This window comes from Aquarana catesbeiana, linkage group LG02 (genome assembly GCF_042186555.1).
Source record: "Aquarana catesbeiana isolate 2022-GZ linkage group LG02, ASM4218655v1, whole genome shotgun sequence".
Lineage (NCBI taxonomy): Eukaryota > Metazoa > Chordata > Amphibia > Anura > Ranidae > Aquarana > Aquarana catesbeiana.
Window position 1 is genome coordinate 693,358,801 of NC_133325.1, and position 15,897 is coordinate 693,374,697.

Below are 15,897 nucleotides of genomic sequence, written 5' to 3' on the forward strand. Positions count from 1 at the left end.
GGTTTTTGTTGGTATCCTGTATTTACAGCAGGATGCGAAACAGAATGGGTGCACCAACACATGCATTTTTACAGCTAAGATACAGACAATAATAACTGGACATAGGTTCTAATCCCTTAACAATTCAAAACAAAAAGAATTTTTTTTTAGGAACCTTTTTGGGATACTTCCAACTGTACAGTGTATTAAATATGTAAGGCAAGTTTAAATGACAGACACAAAGCAAAAAAGAGTGTTAGTTGTTTAATTTGATACAAATGTACATTACGATTCTTTTTACATAGAACACCCACCACCGAGGTCTCAAGGACCACAGTATAAGCAGAGTATGGCATTTTTAGCTTCAAAACAAACAAAAAAAAATGGTAGTTGGAATTTACAGACAGGCAACTTTAGAACCAGCAGCAAAATGGAAAAAGGATGAATGTTGAAAAATGCCCAACCTGTCAGTAGGTTGTGAGGTGTTCTAGCTGCAATATAGGATTGGAGAAGAGATTTACAGACAGACAATGCCTAACAATTTAATTATACACTTTTACTGCACTAAAGACTATTCAGCTGTATAACCACTAGGTGTCTAAGGCCAGGTTCACACAGTACTGGATGCAGATGAGCATACAATCTGTATAATTGGGGAAGAGTTTCACCCAAAGCTGAAGTGCTCAACCAGGGTGCCCTAGGAAAAGGAATAAATGCGAATGGCTGGCTATGGTGGCAAACATTCCACGAGTTGCAATGTGCCACCTGCAAACCATCGAGGCATTTTATTTAACCTGTCCTTAGGGAGGAGCTTGGGAACTATGAGAAATACATACCAAGCTTCTCATTCAGGTCTACGTGTAAAAGTGGTCATTGAAGTGCTATATTTATATAGTGTGACGAATAGCACTACATATTAGCTACACCTACTCTTCTAAGGACTTTATAGGGAATGTGTCATGAAGTAAAATACCAGTTTGAAAAAGCATAGATAGAAACTGCCATTCTCTAACTACTTGGTATAATTTAAAGAGAAATGGTGGAGTTGACATTGCTAGCTTGTTTTTAAAGAATTCCAGGCATCAGTATTTTATACAGTTGTATTGTTTCAGACCAATGTAACTATGTACAGTATATATATATATATATATATATATATATATATATATATATATACATACACATACATATACACACACCAGACCTGGCTAATGCCCCTGGAAGCTGGAAATCACCGAATCCATAGACACCAGATTTCCACTTGTGGCTGGCCTGATGCATTGTGAAAACAAGAGGATGGCTGACTTGGCACAGGAGCCATTCAAAAAATGCGTTGCATTTTTTTTAAGGGAATTTTCTGACTGGATGGGGTGGAGTGGTGATGTCACACTCTCCACTTCGTCCAATCAGAAAATGCTCTGCATTCATTCAGAAAATGCAAAGCATTCTCTGAATGGCAGCCATGCCAAACAGGTGATCACCTGTGTTCTCAATGCCAGAGAACAGCCACTCTGTCTTCTTCAGGGATTTTCAGTTTCCAGGGGCATCAGCCAACATGGTATATACATAAATTCACTGGTCCAAGATGGACTAATGCAACTATGTATACCATACCGATTCCTGGAATTATTCTTTAAAGGAGCCATTGTCCAGCTTCTGGCATTACTACCGGAGTCACTGTCCTGAAACTGGTGTGCAGCCACGAACTATCTCCCGTATTTGTTCCAGAGCTTGCACTATTAAAAACAAGATAGTAATGGTAGCTGCCATATTTTCATTCTCAGTTTCTTTTCAATGAACTTGGGCAACAAAACTTTTACAATTACAACTTTAGGAGGTAGGTAACAGTATGAGCTGTCAGCACATACCTTTTGCTTCAGGTTTAGTCTACTCAGCACTATTTATATTTCATCTGATGTGTTCCCATAACAGTATAGATTAAGCACACCTTCTTCTAACCTATAATGCAAGTTCCAGTGCCTGAGCACTAATGAGTAGGCCTAGTCATTGTTATGCGAGTGTTTTGGGCATGCTTTGAGAAAATCAATTTTTATAGCTACTTTGCACCCAGGCAGCTCTGCAAGGACAAAACATTAAGCAAAATGTATATTCTGATGCTACAGCTATAAATACATAGCTTGATACAATTTCAATGACCCTACGGGCACATTTGTCATCAAATATATAAGTATACTGCCCAAAAAGTACAACTTAAACCTGAGGCTTCTCAAAGAGATATTTCACTGCTGCTTGACAGATTCACTTTGTTACGGGAATACATGTAGTTTTAAATTTAATTAAAGGCAAACAGCAGTGTATAAAGTGCAGTAACTTGAAGTAACCATCTTGGATGCAATTGGTTAGTGCACAATGCACTAGTTTACTGACTGAGCTGGATACTTCTTAGCATCTTGCAAAATCACAATCAAGGCATGTCACAGATCTATGGAGCATCCCTCTCTGCAAGAGCCAGGGAGCACAAAGAAAAAAAAAAGTTCAGTGCAAAGAATGGAGGAGAGCTCAGGAAGACTAAAGACTTGTGACATTTACTGCACACATGTAGTAAACACAGGACTAAGTCATTTTTTTTAAAACTCCTTTCTAATATTGCCATTGCAGGCTAGACCCAACAGCGCTATGCTACTTTGTGGAATATAAGCATTTTGCTTGCAGAATGTTCTTTCCCAGCATTCTCAGTGTTTAGGCCCAATAAAGTAGAATGCCAGTCAAATGCTAACTAAGCCTAAACCTACTTCCAACCCCATGCTAAGACTATTTTTAAAAGAAGAAATGCCTATACTTACCTATTCTGAAGCCCTCTGCTCCAGTCATGATTGGGTCCCAGCGCCAACTTCAGAGTAGAGGAGGGACAGCTGACAACGGATGCCCCACAGTAAGTCTATAGGTGGCGTCATCGCCCAGGCTCTGCAGCTGTTGTTGTTGCCTCTCCTCTACACTGAAGCCGGCGCTGGGGCTTGATCGTGTGACCGGAGCGGCTTCAGAAGATTTAAGTATACACATCTTTTCTTTTACAGGTTAGATAGAATAGACTTAGAATGGGGGTGGGGGTAGGTTTAAGTTTAGCTGGAATTTACTTCAGGATGCAGCCTGCTTTTAAAATGAGCTTTAAGTGGTTACAGACCAAATACTTAAACAGTCTTCTACATTAAGCACCTTACCAGCCCAATAACAAAAAAGAGATGTTTATAATATATTATATATATGTGTACATATATATAGATATATACATAATTTCCAGTGTAAGTCTAGGTTGGCCACATTCGTTTATTCACAAACACCCTTTCATACACAGCAATGTAGCACAGGGACTGGCTGACACCAAGTAGGATGGTAATGTGTCAGCAAAGTGTTCAGTTTGTGCTGCCCCATAGCATGCAGCAGATTACAACTGATAATTACATCCACTCTAAGTTATGGGGTACATGAACACAGCTGTAAATGACAGATGCCTTAGTTAGCATGTTGCTCTGAGATGTACAGTCTATCACAGTCCCCCTAGCCAACAAAAAAAAAAAGCAGTAGGCCAGGCAGAGATGAAGTCCCTGCAAATAGCTTAGTCATAGCCCTGAAATCTGCACAATATATTACTTTGTATATCTGAATATAATTCAGGATGTGTGTGTGTTGTGAGCTGCAGATCGGCCATTTTTTTTATATACAAATAATTGAAGCACTATGATACATCCTGCAGTGCAAAGGGGTATATATGATAATGACAACAGTTTCCTGAATATGCATAAATTATCTCATGATGAATTCCATCCTCAATTACACCATAGAAATGGCTTTTGTAGATGCAACTAGCAACCGCTGGGAGCAAAAGTATGCTGTACACATCACCCTTACCATTCATGGACCAGACATTGTGCTTTATAATCCAGTGAGCTCAAACCCATGGATCCATTATGTAAACATTATATAGTAAAACACATTTGGCTGAGCTCATTTACTATGAGCCTTTATGCTACTCTCCCATAGATAACAATCACAAGAAGTGTGACCGACCCTTCTACCACAAGACAATTCCTACAACCACACACTTTTTAAAAGTAACTATATATGGTGTATACACACATATGTACATGTGTGCAGTGTTTTGGAAATGAATATGCTCTACAGGTCAAGAAAGTAAAAGCCAGGGCATGTCTACATTATGTTGCTGATGAGGGGGACTGAAGATTTAACATTTGGTTGCCTGAAGGGCAACTTTCACGTTGGTTGCCAGGAGTGTAGACGCCTCAGTCTCATCCAAGGTTATGGAGAGTCCTCAGTGTCTTATGGAAGTCTTGGCAGCTACGACATTACAAAAGAAAAGTGCCCTCTAGTGAAGGACACAAGATGTTCAGTCCACACAAAGGTCACTGCTTCTTCTCCCGGGTGGTGATAGTGACCAGCTGTTTGGCAGCCTTGGCAATGTCGTAAGCGCACTGGATGACCTGCTGTGTCAGAAGCTGGTAGTCCACAGAGGCCCCAGGCTCTGGTGGCACAGTCTTGCGGCATTCACTTTGCAGCCGGTAAGCGCTGGCGTTGAGCAATTTCAAGGAAGACCGTACCGTCTCCAGTGCTGGCTTCTAAAGGAGGCAAAAAGGAAAATCTGTCAAAAAACTATTGCTAAGCACACAATATATTGGAACTAATCAATTAATGTGATAACTTTTGACTTCTATAGTTTAATATAAGTTATGCTAGAGCTTAAGACATAAAGACAGACAATCTTTAGCAATTTGAGGAAGCGTTGAAGTTTTCCCCAATATAAGCAGCCTGGCATTAATAGGAATTGCCCTCAAAAATTTGATAAGATCTGGTACGCTTGGATAGACTCATGGGGTTGACCCTCCTTTGCTGCCTTGATGCAACCATGATCACTTCTTCTGATAGAGTTGCATTTTACAGTGCATCCAGAAAGTATTCACAGCACTTCACTTTTTCCACATTTTGTTATGTTACAGCCTTATTCCAAAATGGATTAATTATTTTCCTCAAAATTCTACAAAAAATACTCCATAATGACAATGTGAAAGAAGTTTGTTTGAAATCCATCCAAATTACACATCACAGTAAGCACCCTCATGGCTAACAGAGGACAGAATTAGAAATGGACTTGGGAAAGGTAACATTAATAAATCACGGGGATCAGATGGCTTGAACCCGAGGGTACTTAGGGAACTCAGTCAAGTAATTGCCAGACCGTTCCTAATTTGTACTGACAGTCTACTGACTGGAATGGTACCAGCTGATTGGAGAAAAGCCAATGTAGCACCAATATTTAAAAAAGGGCCAAAATACATCCCTGGGAATTACAGACCAGTTTGCCTAACATCAATAGTATGCAAGCTCTTGGAGGGGATGATAAGGGACTATATACACGATTTTAGTAATGAAAACTGTATCATTAGCAGTAATCAACATGGATTCATGAAGAATCATTATTGCCAAACCAATCTATTAACCTTCTATGAGGAGGTGAGCTGCTGAGATAAAGGAAGGCTCGTAGACGTGGTGTATCTGGATTTTGCAAAAGCATTTGACACAGTTCCCCATTAACGTTTACTGTACAAAGTAAGGTCCGTTGGCATGGACCATAGGGTTAGTACATGGATTGAAAACTGACTACAAGGGCAAGTTCAAAGGGTTGTGATAAATGGAGAATACTCGGAATGGTCAGGGGTGGGAAGTGGGGTCCCCCAAGGTTCTGTGCTGGGACCAATCCTGCTTAATTTTTTCATATACGACCTGGAGGATGGGGTAAACAGCTCAGTCTCTGTATTTGCAGACGACACTAAGTTAAGCAGGGCAATAACTTCTCCGAAGGATGTGGAAACCTTGCGAGAAGATCTGAACAAATTAATGGGGTGGGCAACTACATGGCAAATGAGGTTTAATGTAGAAAAATGTAAAATAATGCATTCGGGTGGCAAAAATATGAAAGCAATCTACTCGCTGGGGGGGAGCCTCTGGGGGAATCAAGGATGGAAAAGGACCAGGGGGTCCTAGTAGATGATAGGCTCAGCAAAAGCATGTAATGCCAAGCTGCTGCTAACAAAGCAAACAGAATATTGGCATGCATTAAAAGGGGATTAACTTAAGGGATAAAGCGATAACTCTCCCACTCTACAAGACTTTGGTCTGGCCTCACCTGGAGCATGCTGTCCAGTTGTAGGCACCAGTCCTCAGGAAGGATGTACTGAAAATAGAGCGAGTATAAAGAAGGGCAACAAAGCTAATAAAGGGTCTGGAGGATATTATGAAGAAAGGTTGCGAGCACTGAAATTATTCTCTCTGAAGAAGAGATGCTTGAGAGGGGATGTGATTTCAATTTACAAATACCATACTGATGACTCCACAATAGGGATAAAACTTTTATGCCGAAGAGAGTTAATAAGATACGTGGCCGCTCACTAAAATTAGAAGAAAAGAGGTTTAACCTTAAACTGCGTAGAGGGTTCTTTACTGTAAGAGCAGCAAGGATGTGGAATTCCCTTCCACAGGCGGTGGTTTCAGTGGGGGGCGGGCATCGATAGTTTAAAAAAACTATTAGATAAGCACCTGACTGACCGCAACATATAGGGATATACAATGTAATACTGACATATAATCACACACATAGGATGGATTTGTGTCTTTTTTAACCTCAATATAGTGCACTTTCACCCCCTTCCTGCCCAAGCCATTTTTCAGCTTTCAGCGCTGTCACACTTTGAATGACAATTGCGCGGTCATGCAACACTGTACCCAAATTAAATTATCATTTTTTTCCCCCACAAATAGAGCTTTCTTTTGGTGGTATTTGATCACCTCTGCGGTTTTTACTTTTTGCACTATAAACAAAAGAAGAATGACAAGTTTGAAAAAAAACACAATATTTTTTACTTTTTGCTATAATAAATATCCAATTTTTTTTTTAAAAAACAAATTTTTTCCTCCATTTAGGCCGATATGTATTCTTTTACATATTTTTGGTAAAAAAAAACCCCAAAAAAACGCAATAAGCGTATATTGATTGATTTGCGCAAAAGTTATAGCGTCTACAAAGTAGGGGATAGATTTATAGCATTTTTATTATTTATTTTTTTTTTTTTTACTAGTAATGGCGGCGATCTGCGATTTTTATCGTGACTGCGATATTGTGGCAGACATATCGGACACCTTTGACACATTTTTGGGACCATTCACATTTATACAGCGATCCGTGCTATGAAAATGTACTGATTACTGTATAAATGTGACTGGCAGGGAAGGGGTTAACACTAGGGGGAGATCGAGGGGTTAATTATGTTTCCTAGGGAGTAATTCTAACTGTAGGGGGGTGGAGGACTCACAAGGGGAGGAGGCCGATCGGTGTTCCTCTGTACTGAGGACACACCATCGGTCTCCTCTTCCCTGACAGGACTTGGATCTGTGTGTGTTTACACACACAGATCCACGGTCCTGCTCGGTTACCAGGCAATCTCGGGTGCCCGGCGGACATCGTGCCCATCGGGCATGCGCATCGAGCTTCCAAGATAATTGATGAAGTTGAGCTACAGAAGATCAAAGGGCCAGCTATCACTGAAGATGACCCAGGTCACATAGCGATGATTCATGGACGAATATTGCCCCTAGAGGACAATACAGCAGGATGCCTAGAGGAAGGACAGAGAAATGATATATTAAGAAGGACTTCCTCTGAACTACTTTTGATTCGTCAGAATCCTAGATGGGCTGGCAATGAGGTTGTGTCTGGGCGGTGTATGAATTAAGTTTAAATGTGCACACGGAAGGGAGAAACTCTCTCTTGCTTCTCTTTGCCTTATGGCTCTCTTGCCATTTTGAGCCCAGCTGATGAGAGAATATCTAGAGTATGACCTTACGTAACGTATCATTGATGCTTGTGTATTTCATATGCTCTAATATTTTCCTTTAGTGTTTTTATGTTAGCATTTCCTAATTTCTTGGGAAATAAATAAGATGTTGTTTTATTAAGCAGTGTGTTTATGTTCATAGCTAACCTTATATCACTGTACTATCATCAGTAACAATATCAGAGTTTTAATAGATAGCTAACTATAGGAGTAATATATATATATATATATATATATATATATATATATATATATATATATATATATATATATATATATGAAATAACTAGGTGGAATCCATAACAACCACCCAGGTAATAATTATTTCACCCCGTTTCCACTGACCATCCTTGAGATGTTTCTACAACTTGATTGGAGTCCACCTGTGGTGAATTCAGTTGACTGGACATGATTTGGAAAGGCACACACCTGTCTATATAAGGTCACACAGTTAACAGCGCATGTCAGAGCACAAACCAGGCCATGAAATCCAAGGAATTGTCTGTAGACCTCTGTGTATCGAGGCACAGACCTGGGGAAGGGTACAGAAAAATTTCTGCAGCTTTGAAGGTCCCAATGAGCACAGTGGCCTCCATCATCCGTAAATGGAAGAAGTTTGGAACCACCAGGACTCTTCCTAGAGCGGACCTCCCGGCCAAACTGAGCGATCGGGGCAGAAGGGCCTTAAGTCAGGAAGGTGACCAAGAACCTGATGGTCACTCTGACAGAGCTCCAGCATTTCTCTGTGGAGAAAGGAGAACCTTCCCTCTGCAGCACTTCACCAATCAGGCCTGTACAGTAGAGTGGCCAGCCGGAAGCCACTCCTCAATAAAAAAGGCACATGAAGGACTCAGAACATGAGAAACAAAATTCTCTGGTCTGATGAAACAAAGATTAAGGCCCCTTTCACACATGCGGACCGTATGTCTGTATTTCATCCATCCGTTTTCGGATGAAATACAGACACACATGCATCCCTATGGGATAGCGGGTGTCAGCGGATGAAAATCCTATTTTTCTATCCGTCTGCAGAGCGGATCGGATGAACACGGACTGACGGTCTCTGTTCATCCGATCCCCCATAGGGGAGAGCGGAGATCTGACAGGGTGGTCCCTGCACAGTGTGTGCACATGTCCTGCAAAGAAGAATGGGAGAAACTGCCCAAAAATAGGTGTGCCAAGCTTGTAGCATTATACTCAAAAAGAACCTGAGGCTGTAATTGGTGCCAAAGATGCTTTAAACAAAGTATTGAGGAAAGGCAATATTTATGTACATGTGATTTTTTTTTTGTTTTTTTAATTTTTAGTAAATTTACATAGATTTCAAAACATTTCTTTTACGTGGTCATTATGGGGTATTATTTGTAGAATTTTGAGGAAAATAATGAATTTAATCAATTCTAGAATAAGGCTGTAACATAAAATGTGGAAGAAGTGAAGCGCTGTAAATACTTTATGGATTCAGTGTATGTTTGAAGTTCCTCTCCCTTCACACACTCTCGCTTTCTTCCTCCCTTTGCATTCTCCATCTATTCTCCGCCCCCAACCTCTTCTCTACTCTTTTTTTCCCACCCTCCCTTCCCACTCTGTTCCCAATTCCTTCAGGTGCCTGGAAACCTTATGAGGCATCTTTTCCAATGGTTTATTATTGGTATGTGGTTTACCTTCTTGAGGAAGATGTATTTATTGCCTTAACTACTTTCTATGTACCCACTGAATTGAAGTCTGAATAATCACTGGATGACTGTTATGCTTTTCCTGTACTAGAATAGTGACAGTATCACCTCTGTATCGAGTAGATGCTGGAACGCTATTGTATGCTGTGTACCATCTTTAGTTACTGATCTTTTTCAATAAAACCTTTAAAAAAAAAACGACATTTTAGGTGAAATCGTGAATAGCTGCAGGTACAAGAACGTCTGACTGTCTACACATTATATATAGCAGCAGCTTTCAGCAAGTGACAGAGTTTATTTAAGGGGAACTTGTTTATGTCACACTGCAATATACAGCAACTGTATACATTTCCAAAAACGTTTACCCTTTTATCATTAAAATATCATTTTTGTTAAAAGTGTTTAAACTGATTTCATTATTTATATAAAAGTTTTATATTCTATAAGAACAAGCTGATTTTTGTCCCTGTACCTCCAATGGAGTCACCAAACTCTGTAGTGATTGCACTTCCAGGAAATAAAAGCAAACTTTCATTGGAGTCTAACTCACAGGTGACATGAGTAGTGCACATGTGAATTATCAAGACCATGCTAGCTTCTTACAACACATGTATGTTTTAATGCTAGAGACACAGAAACCAACAGAAAGAGCACTAGGCAGGGCAGAGATGGAGTTCCCCACAAATAGCTTAGTCATAACCCTGAAATCTGCACACTTGTTTTAGTACCTATATCTGAATTTATTTCAGGTTGTGTATGCTGTGATCAGCCATTTTTTTTATATACAGATATTTAAAGCATATAAATCCTGCAGCATGTTAATCTATTATTCAGTGGAATCCAAGCCAAATGTAAGAGAAGCAGAGCACACATGAGATGTCAAGATCATTTTTGATTTTTACAAAACATGTAAGCTTCAGTGCTAGAGACACGGCAAAAACACACACGGTACACACCCACTACAAAAAAAAACACCACTTCCATCTTGTCAAGCAATCAGCAAGAAGCCATTTCAATTGCCATGATGATCGATGTACACATACATTCTAAATTGGCCATTAAAGGACTGGGTGCACTTTTCTAGTAACATTCAGCCCACGTTCACATAGGGCCGATTTGGCATGCGATTTGATATGCATGCTAAATTGGCAGCTATTGCCGGTAAGGGCACCTGTTCCTGTACTACTTTTGGCGACTTTGGGGGCGATTTGAATAGACATCTGTGCATGAACCCGCACAGATGTCTGTCAAATCGCCCCCTGAAGTTGGACTGCATTGCCAGTTTGAAACTGTGCAAGTTCGGCTGAACTCGCACGATTTCTAACCCGCAGCAGTGTGAACCTAGGCTAAATGACCAGTAGTGAGGGATTCAAACACAAGCTCAACTTTTACATAAAAAAGGAGCTCTGCATGTAACTTCTGCTACCTGTGTCTCTAGATCTTATTGTTTTGACAACTGGTTTTAACTGATGGTAATGTAAGTATTACGCTATTTTTTCTGTCATATGTTGAATTTGACAGTTTTACATGTTTGTGGCAGTTTTACTTAAAGAAGCCATAGGCAGAATATGCCAGTCAGACACTTGCAGACTGACTCACCTCAATATCTTTTCTCCTATATGGACTGAGAAGGTTGAATGTCTATGTGCTCATGTTGACACATTGATCAAGGATGCTCTTATCTGAAGGAAACAATTTAGCTGTACATTTCCAAATCAGATGACAACTGCTGCCCAGAGGGCTGTAATACCCTAATGTATAATGTACAGAAAAGACTGGACAACAACCATCTGGTATCTAGGAGTTTGTAAGGTAGCTTTCAGCTAGAAATGTAGAAATTACCTTTGGGAATAGTGATGCCATTTCTGTTACTGCTGAGTGAATCTTTTCAGAACAAGGAACAAAACTGTAAGAAAGAAAAACATCAGCTATGGATATAGGGCATCAATTAAATTGACACAAAAGAAACAAAAAATTTAGTTGCACTATATACTTCTCTAGCCGAGGAGCTTTTTTCTGAAATTATTCAGACTGATATAGGTCTTAACTCCCAAAACCAGAGTGCCTTCGTGAAGGTAATACACTGCTCAAAAAAATTAAAGGAACACTATGAAAACACATCAGATCTCAATGGGGAAAAATATCATGCTGGATATCTATACCGATATGGACTGGGTAATGTGTTAGGAACGAAAGAATGCCACATCCTTTGATGGAAATGAAAATTATCAACCCACAGAGGGCTGAATTTAAAGACACCCTGAAAATCAAAGTGATAAAATGATGCAACAGGCTAGTCCATTTTGCTAAAGTTTCATTGCAGCAACTCAAAATGGTACTCAGTAGTTTGTATGGCCCCCACATGCTTGTATGCATGCCTGACAACGTTGGGGCATGCTCCTGAGAAAACGGATGGTGTCCTGGGGTATTTCCTCCCAGATCTGGACCAGGGCATCACTGAGCTCCTGAACAGACTGAGGTGCAACCTAGTGGCATCGGATTGACCGAAACATAATGTCCCAGAGGTGTCCTATTGGATTTAGGTCAGGTAAGCGTGGTATAAATTCCTTCATCCTCCAGAAACTGGCTGCATACTCACGCCACATGAGGCCGGGCATTGTCGTGCACCAGGAAAAACCCAGGACTCACTGCACCAGCGTAGGGTCTGACAATGGGTCCAAGGATTTCATCTCGATACCCAATGGTAGTCAGGGTGCCATTGTCTAGCCTGTAGAAGTCTGTGCGTCCCTCCATAGATATGCCTTCTCAGGCAATCACTGACCCACCACTAAACCGGTCATGCTGAACGATGTTACAGGCAGCACAACGTTCTCCACGGCTTCTCCAGACCCTTTCACGTCTGTCTCATGTGCTCAGGGTGAACTTGTTCTCATCTGTGAAAAGCACAGGGTGCCAGTGGCGGACCTGCCAATTCGGGTGTTCAATGGCAAATGCCCTCAAGCTCCATGGTGCCGGGCAGTGAGCACAGGGCCCACTAGAGGACGTCGGGCCCTTAGGCCACCCTCATGAAGTCTGTTTCTGATTGTTTGATCAGAGACATTCACACCAGTGGTCTGCTGGAGGTCATTTTGTAGAGCTTTGGCCCTGCTCATCCTGTTCCTCCTTGCATAAAGAAGCAGATAACGGTCCTGCTGATGGGTTAAGGACCATCTACGGCCCTGTCTAGCATGCCTAGAGTAAATGCCTGTCTCCTGAAATCTCCTCCATGCTCTTGAGACTGTACTGGGAGACACAGCAAACCTTCTGGCAATGGCACGTATTGATGTGCCACCCTGGAGGAGTTGGACTGCCCGTGCAACCTCTGTAGGGTCAAGGTATCACCTTATGTTACCAGTAGTGACACTGACCCTAGCCAAATGCAAAACTAGTGAAGAGCAACCAGAAAAGAGGAGTAGGGAAAAAAAATATCAGTGGCCTCCACCTGTAAAACCATTCCTGCTTTGGGGGTCGTTTCATTGTTGTTGATCTAGTGAACCTATTGTTAATTTCATTAACACCAAAGCAGCTGAAACTGATTAACAACCCCCTCTGCTACTTATAGTGAAGGAAAAAAGTATCTGATCCCCTGCTGATTTTGTACGTTTACCCACTGACAAATGATCAGTCTATAATTTTAATGGTAGGTTTATTTTAACAGTGAGAGACAGAACGACAACAAAAATATCCAGAAAAACGCATTTCAAAAAAGTTACAAATAGATTTGCTTTTTAATGAGTGAAACAAATATTTGATTCCCTATCAACCAGCAAAATTTCTGGCTCCCAGGTCTCTTCTTTACAGGTAACAAGCTGAGATTAGGAGCACTCTCGAAGGGAGGGCTCCTAATCTCAGCTTGTTACCTGTATAAAAGACACCTGTCCACAGAAGCAATCAGATTCCAATCTCTCCACCATGGCCAAGACCAAAGAGCTGCCCAAGGATGTCAGGGACAAGATTGTAGACCTACACAAGGCTGGAATGGGCTAAGAGACCATTGTCAAGCAGCTTGGTGAGAGGGTGACAACAGTTGGTGTGATTATTCGCAAATGGAGGAAACACAAAATAACTGTCAATCTCCCTTGGTCTGGGGCTCCATGCAAGATCTCACCTTGTGGAGTTTCAATGATCATGAGAGCGGTGAGGAATTAGCCCAGAACTAAATAGGAGTATCTTGTCAATGATCTCAGGGCAGCTGAGACCATAGTCACCAAGAAAACAATTGGTAACATACTAAGCTGTGAAGGACTGAAATCCTGCAGTGCCCGCAAGGTCCCCCTGCTCAAGAAAGCACATGTACAGGCCCGTCTGACGTTTGCTAATGAACATCTGAATGATTCAGAGAAGAACTGGGTGAAAGTGTTGTGGGCAGATGAGACCAAAATCAAGCTCTTTGGCATCAACTCAACTCGCCGTGTTTGGAGGAAGTGCAATGCTGCCTACGACCCCAAGTACACCATCCCCACTGTCAAACAGAGGTGGAAACACTATAATTTGGGGGTGTTTTTCTGCTAAGGGGACAGGACAACTTCATGGGATGGACCATGTACCATCAAATCTTGGGTGAAAACCTCCTTCCCTCAGCCAGGGCATTAAAAATGGGTCGTGGATACGTATACCAGCATGGCAATGACCCAAAACATACAGCCAAGGCAACAAAGAAGGGGCTCAAGAAGAAGCACATTGAGGTCCTAGAGTGTCCTAGCCAGTCTCCAGACTTTAATCCCATAGAAAATATGTGGAGGTAACTGAAGGTTCAAGTTACCAAACGTCATCCTCGAAACCTTAATGACTTGGAGAGGATCTGCAAAGAGGTATGGGACAAAATCCCTCCTGAGATGTGTGCAAACCTGGTGGCCAACTACAAGAAACGTCTGACCTCTGATTGCCAACAAGCGTTTTGCCACCAAGTACTAAGTCATGTTTTGCGAAAGGGTCACATACTGAGTTTACTCATTAAAATGCAAATCAATTTCAAACTTTTTTAAAATGCGTTTTTCTGGATATTTTTGTTGTTGTGTCTCTCACTATTAAAATAAACCTACCATTAAAATTATAGACTGATCATTTCTTTGTCAGTGGGCAAACCTACGAAATCAGCAGGGGATCAAATACTTTTTCCATAGCTATAACTGACCAGATCAATATCTCAGGAGTTTAACTGACTTGATGCTATTCTCCGTTTCTTTAAATTTTTTGAGCAGTGTATAAAAAAGCAGTTCAATTGTCTGAGGTCTGTTTAGTAAAGGGAAAATTCTGATTGGTTCCTATGGGCTACTATACTTTGTACATCACTTTTTTTTCCATAATAATGGAGATCCTCATCAAGATAAACTGGTACTAAATCACCATGGTCACATCTCCAGGGATAACAGAGAAGATATAAATGTTGGCAATCTGTTCAGAGCCCTACTGTCATATCTAGATGTTTCCACCACTCACCTGTCATGCTTGAACTCCTGTGCAGCTCTGAGGAGCTCCTGGATGTTTTTGGTTACTTGTTCAGTCCTCAGGATTACATCCTCCGTACTGGGTAACGTCGAGTCCAATTCTACCTCCACGTCCTCAGAACCTGCATGGAAATCCTCATCTCGAGACAACTCCAGGAACCTCCGTCCTTCCATACTGGAAGCATGAACAGAATGCACAAAGATACAAATATAAGAACTACAGAAAGACAATAATTCTTGCTTTATAGCGAACAGCATTCTCTGCATAGAAAATCTTCAGATATCGGTTTTAATTACCCAAAAGACCAAAATACAACCAATGCCAAGGATGAACATTTAAGAAGTGACTAGGAAATAAAGCCCACAAATAATTTGCCTATATATGTAAACTTCAATCCAGCCCTGCTAGAACAATTTTAAGGGCTTGTATTGAGGGGCTTTGAGCTGTTGATCTCCTTTTGACCTGCTTCATGCTGCTCTGTACACATAAGAAGAGAAGCAGTTATGACATGAACAAAAGCCCATCAATGCAGGACCCTGAGAGAGAATAAAAGTACCAAAAAGAGGGAAAAAGGAAAGAAGACATAATAAAATCATTAGAATCAATGCTCTGTTCAAGAAATTGTTGTGAATGGTAAGAGATGGACTACAGAAGCAACAACATTGAAACAAACATGCTGCATAATTACTGTCAAAGTTCAAATGATACCATTCATTCCACTTCTAACAACACAAAAATTATGTTTCTTTTACAAAGCAGCATTATTTATCATAATCTTAAAGTGGTAGTAAACTCTGTACTACCACTTGTACCTACAGGTAAGCCTATAATAAGGCTTAACTGTAGGTACTGTGAATATCTTCTAAATTTTTAGGAGTTTAGGAGATATTCAGAGTGCATGTGGCCAATGACATCATTGGTACATGCGCTCC

General features: G+C 40.9%; 1 protein-coding gene across 3 annotated transcripts in view; it reads right to left on the reverse strand.

The window, feature by feature from the left end:
* Positions 1-230: 230 nt before the first annotated feature.
* GIT1 (GIT ArfGAP 1) overlaps positions 231-15,897 on the reverse strand; it is a 249,322-nt gene continuing 233,655 nt past the window's right edge. For all 3 annotated transcript variants that reach the window (XM_073616833.1, XM_073616835.1, XM_073616834.1), the window contains 3 exons: positions 14,957-15,139; positions 11,360-11,423; positions 231-4,571 (listed from right to left, as the gene is read on the reverse strand). In XM_073616833.1, coding sequence (XP_073472934.1) covers positions 4,359-4,571; positions 11,360-11,423; positions 14,957-15,139 — 460 coding nt within the window. In that variant the 3' untranslated portion in view covers positions 231-4,358. The remainder of the gene's footprint in view (positions 4,572-11,359; positions 11,424-14,956; positions 15,140-15,897) is intronic.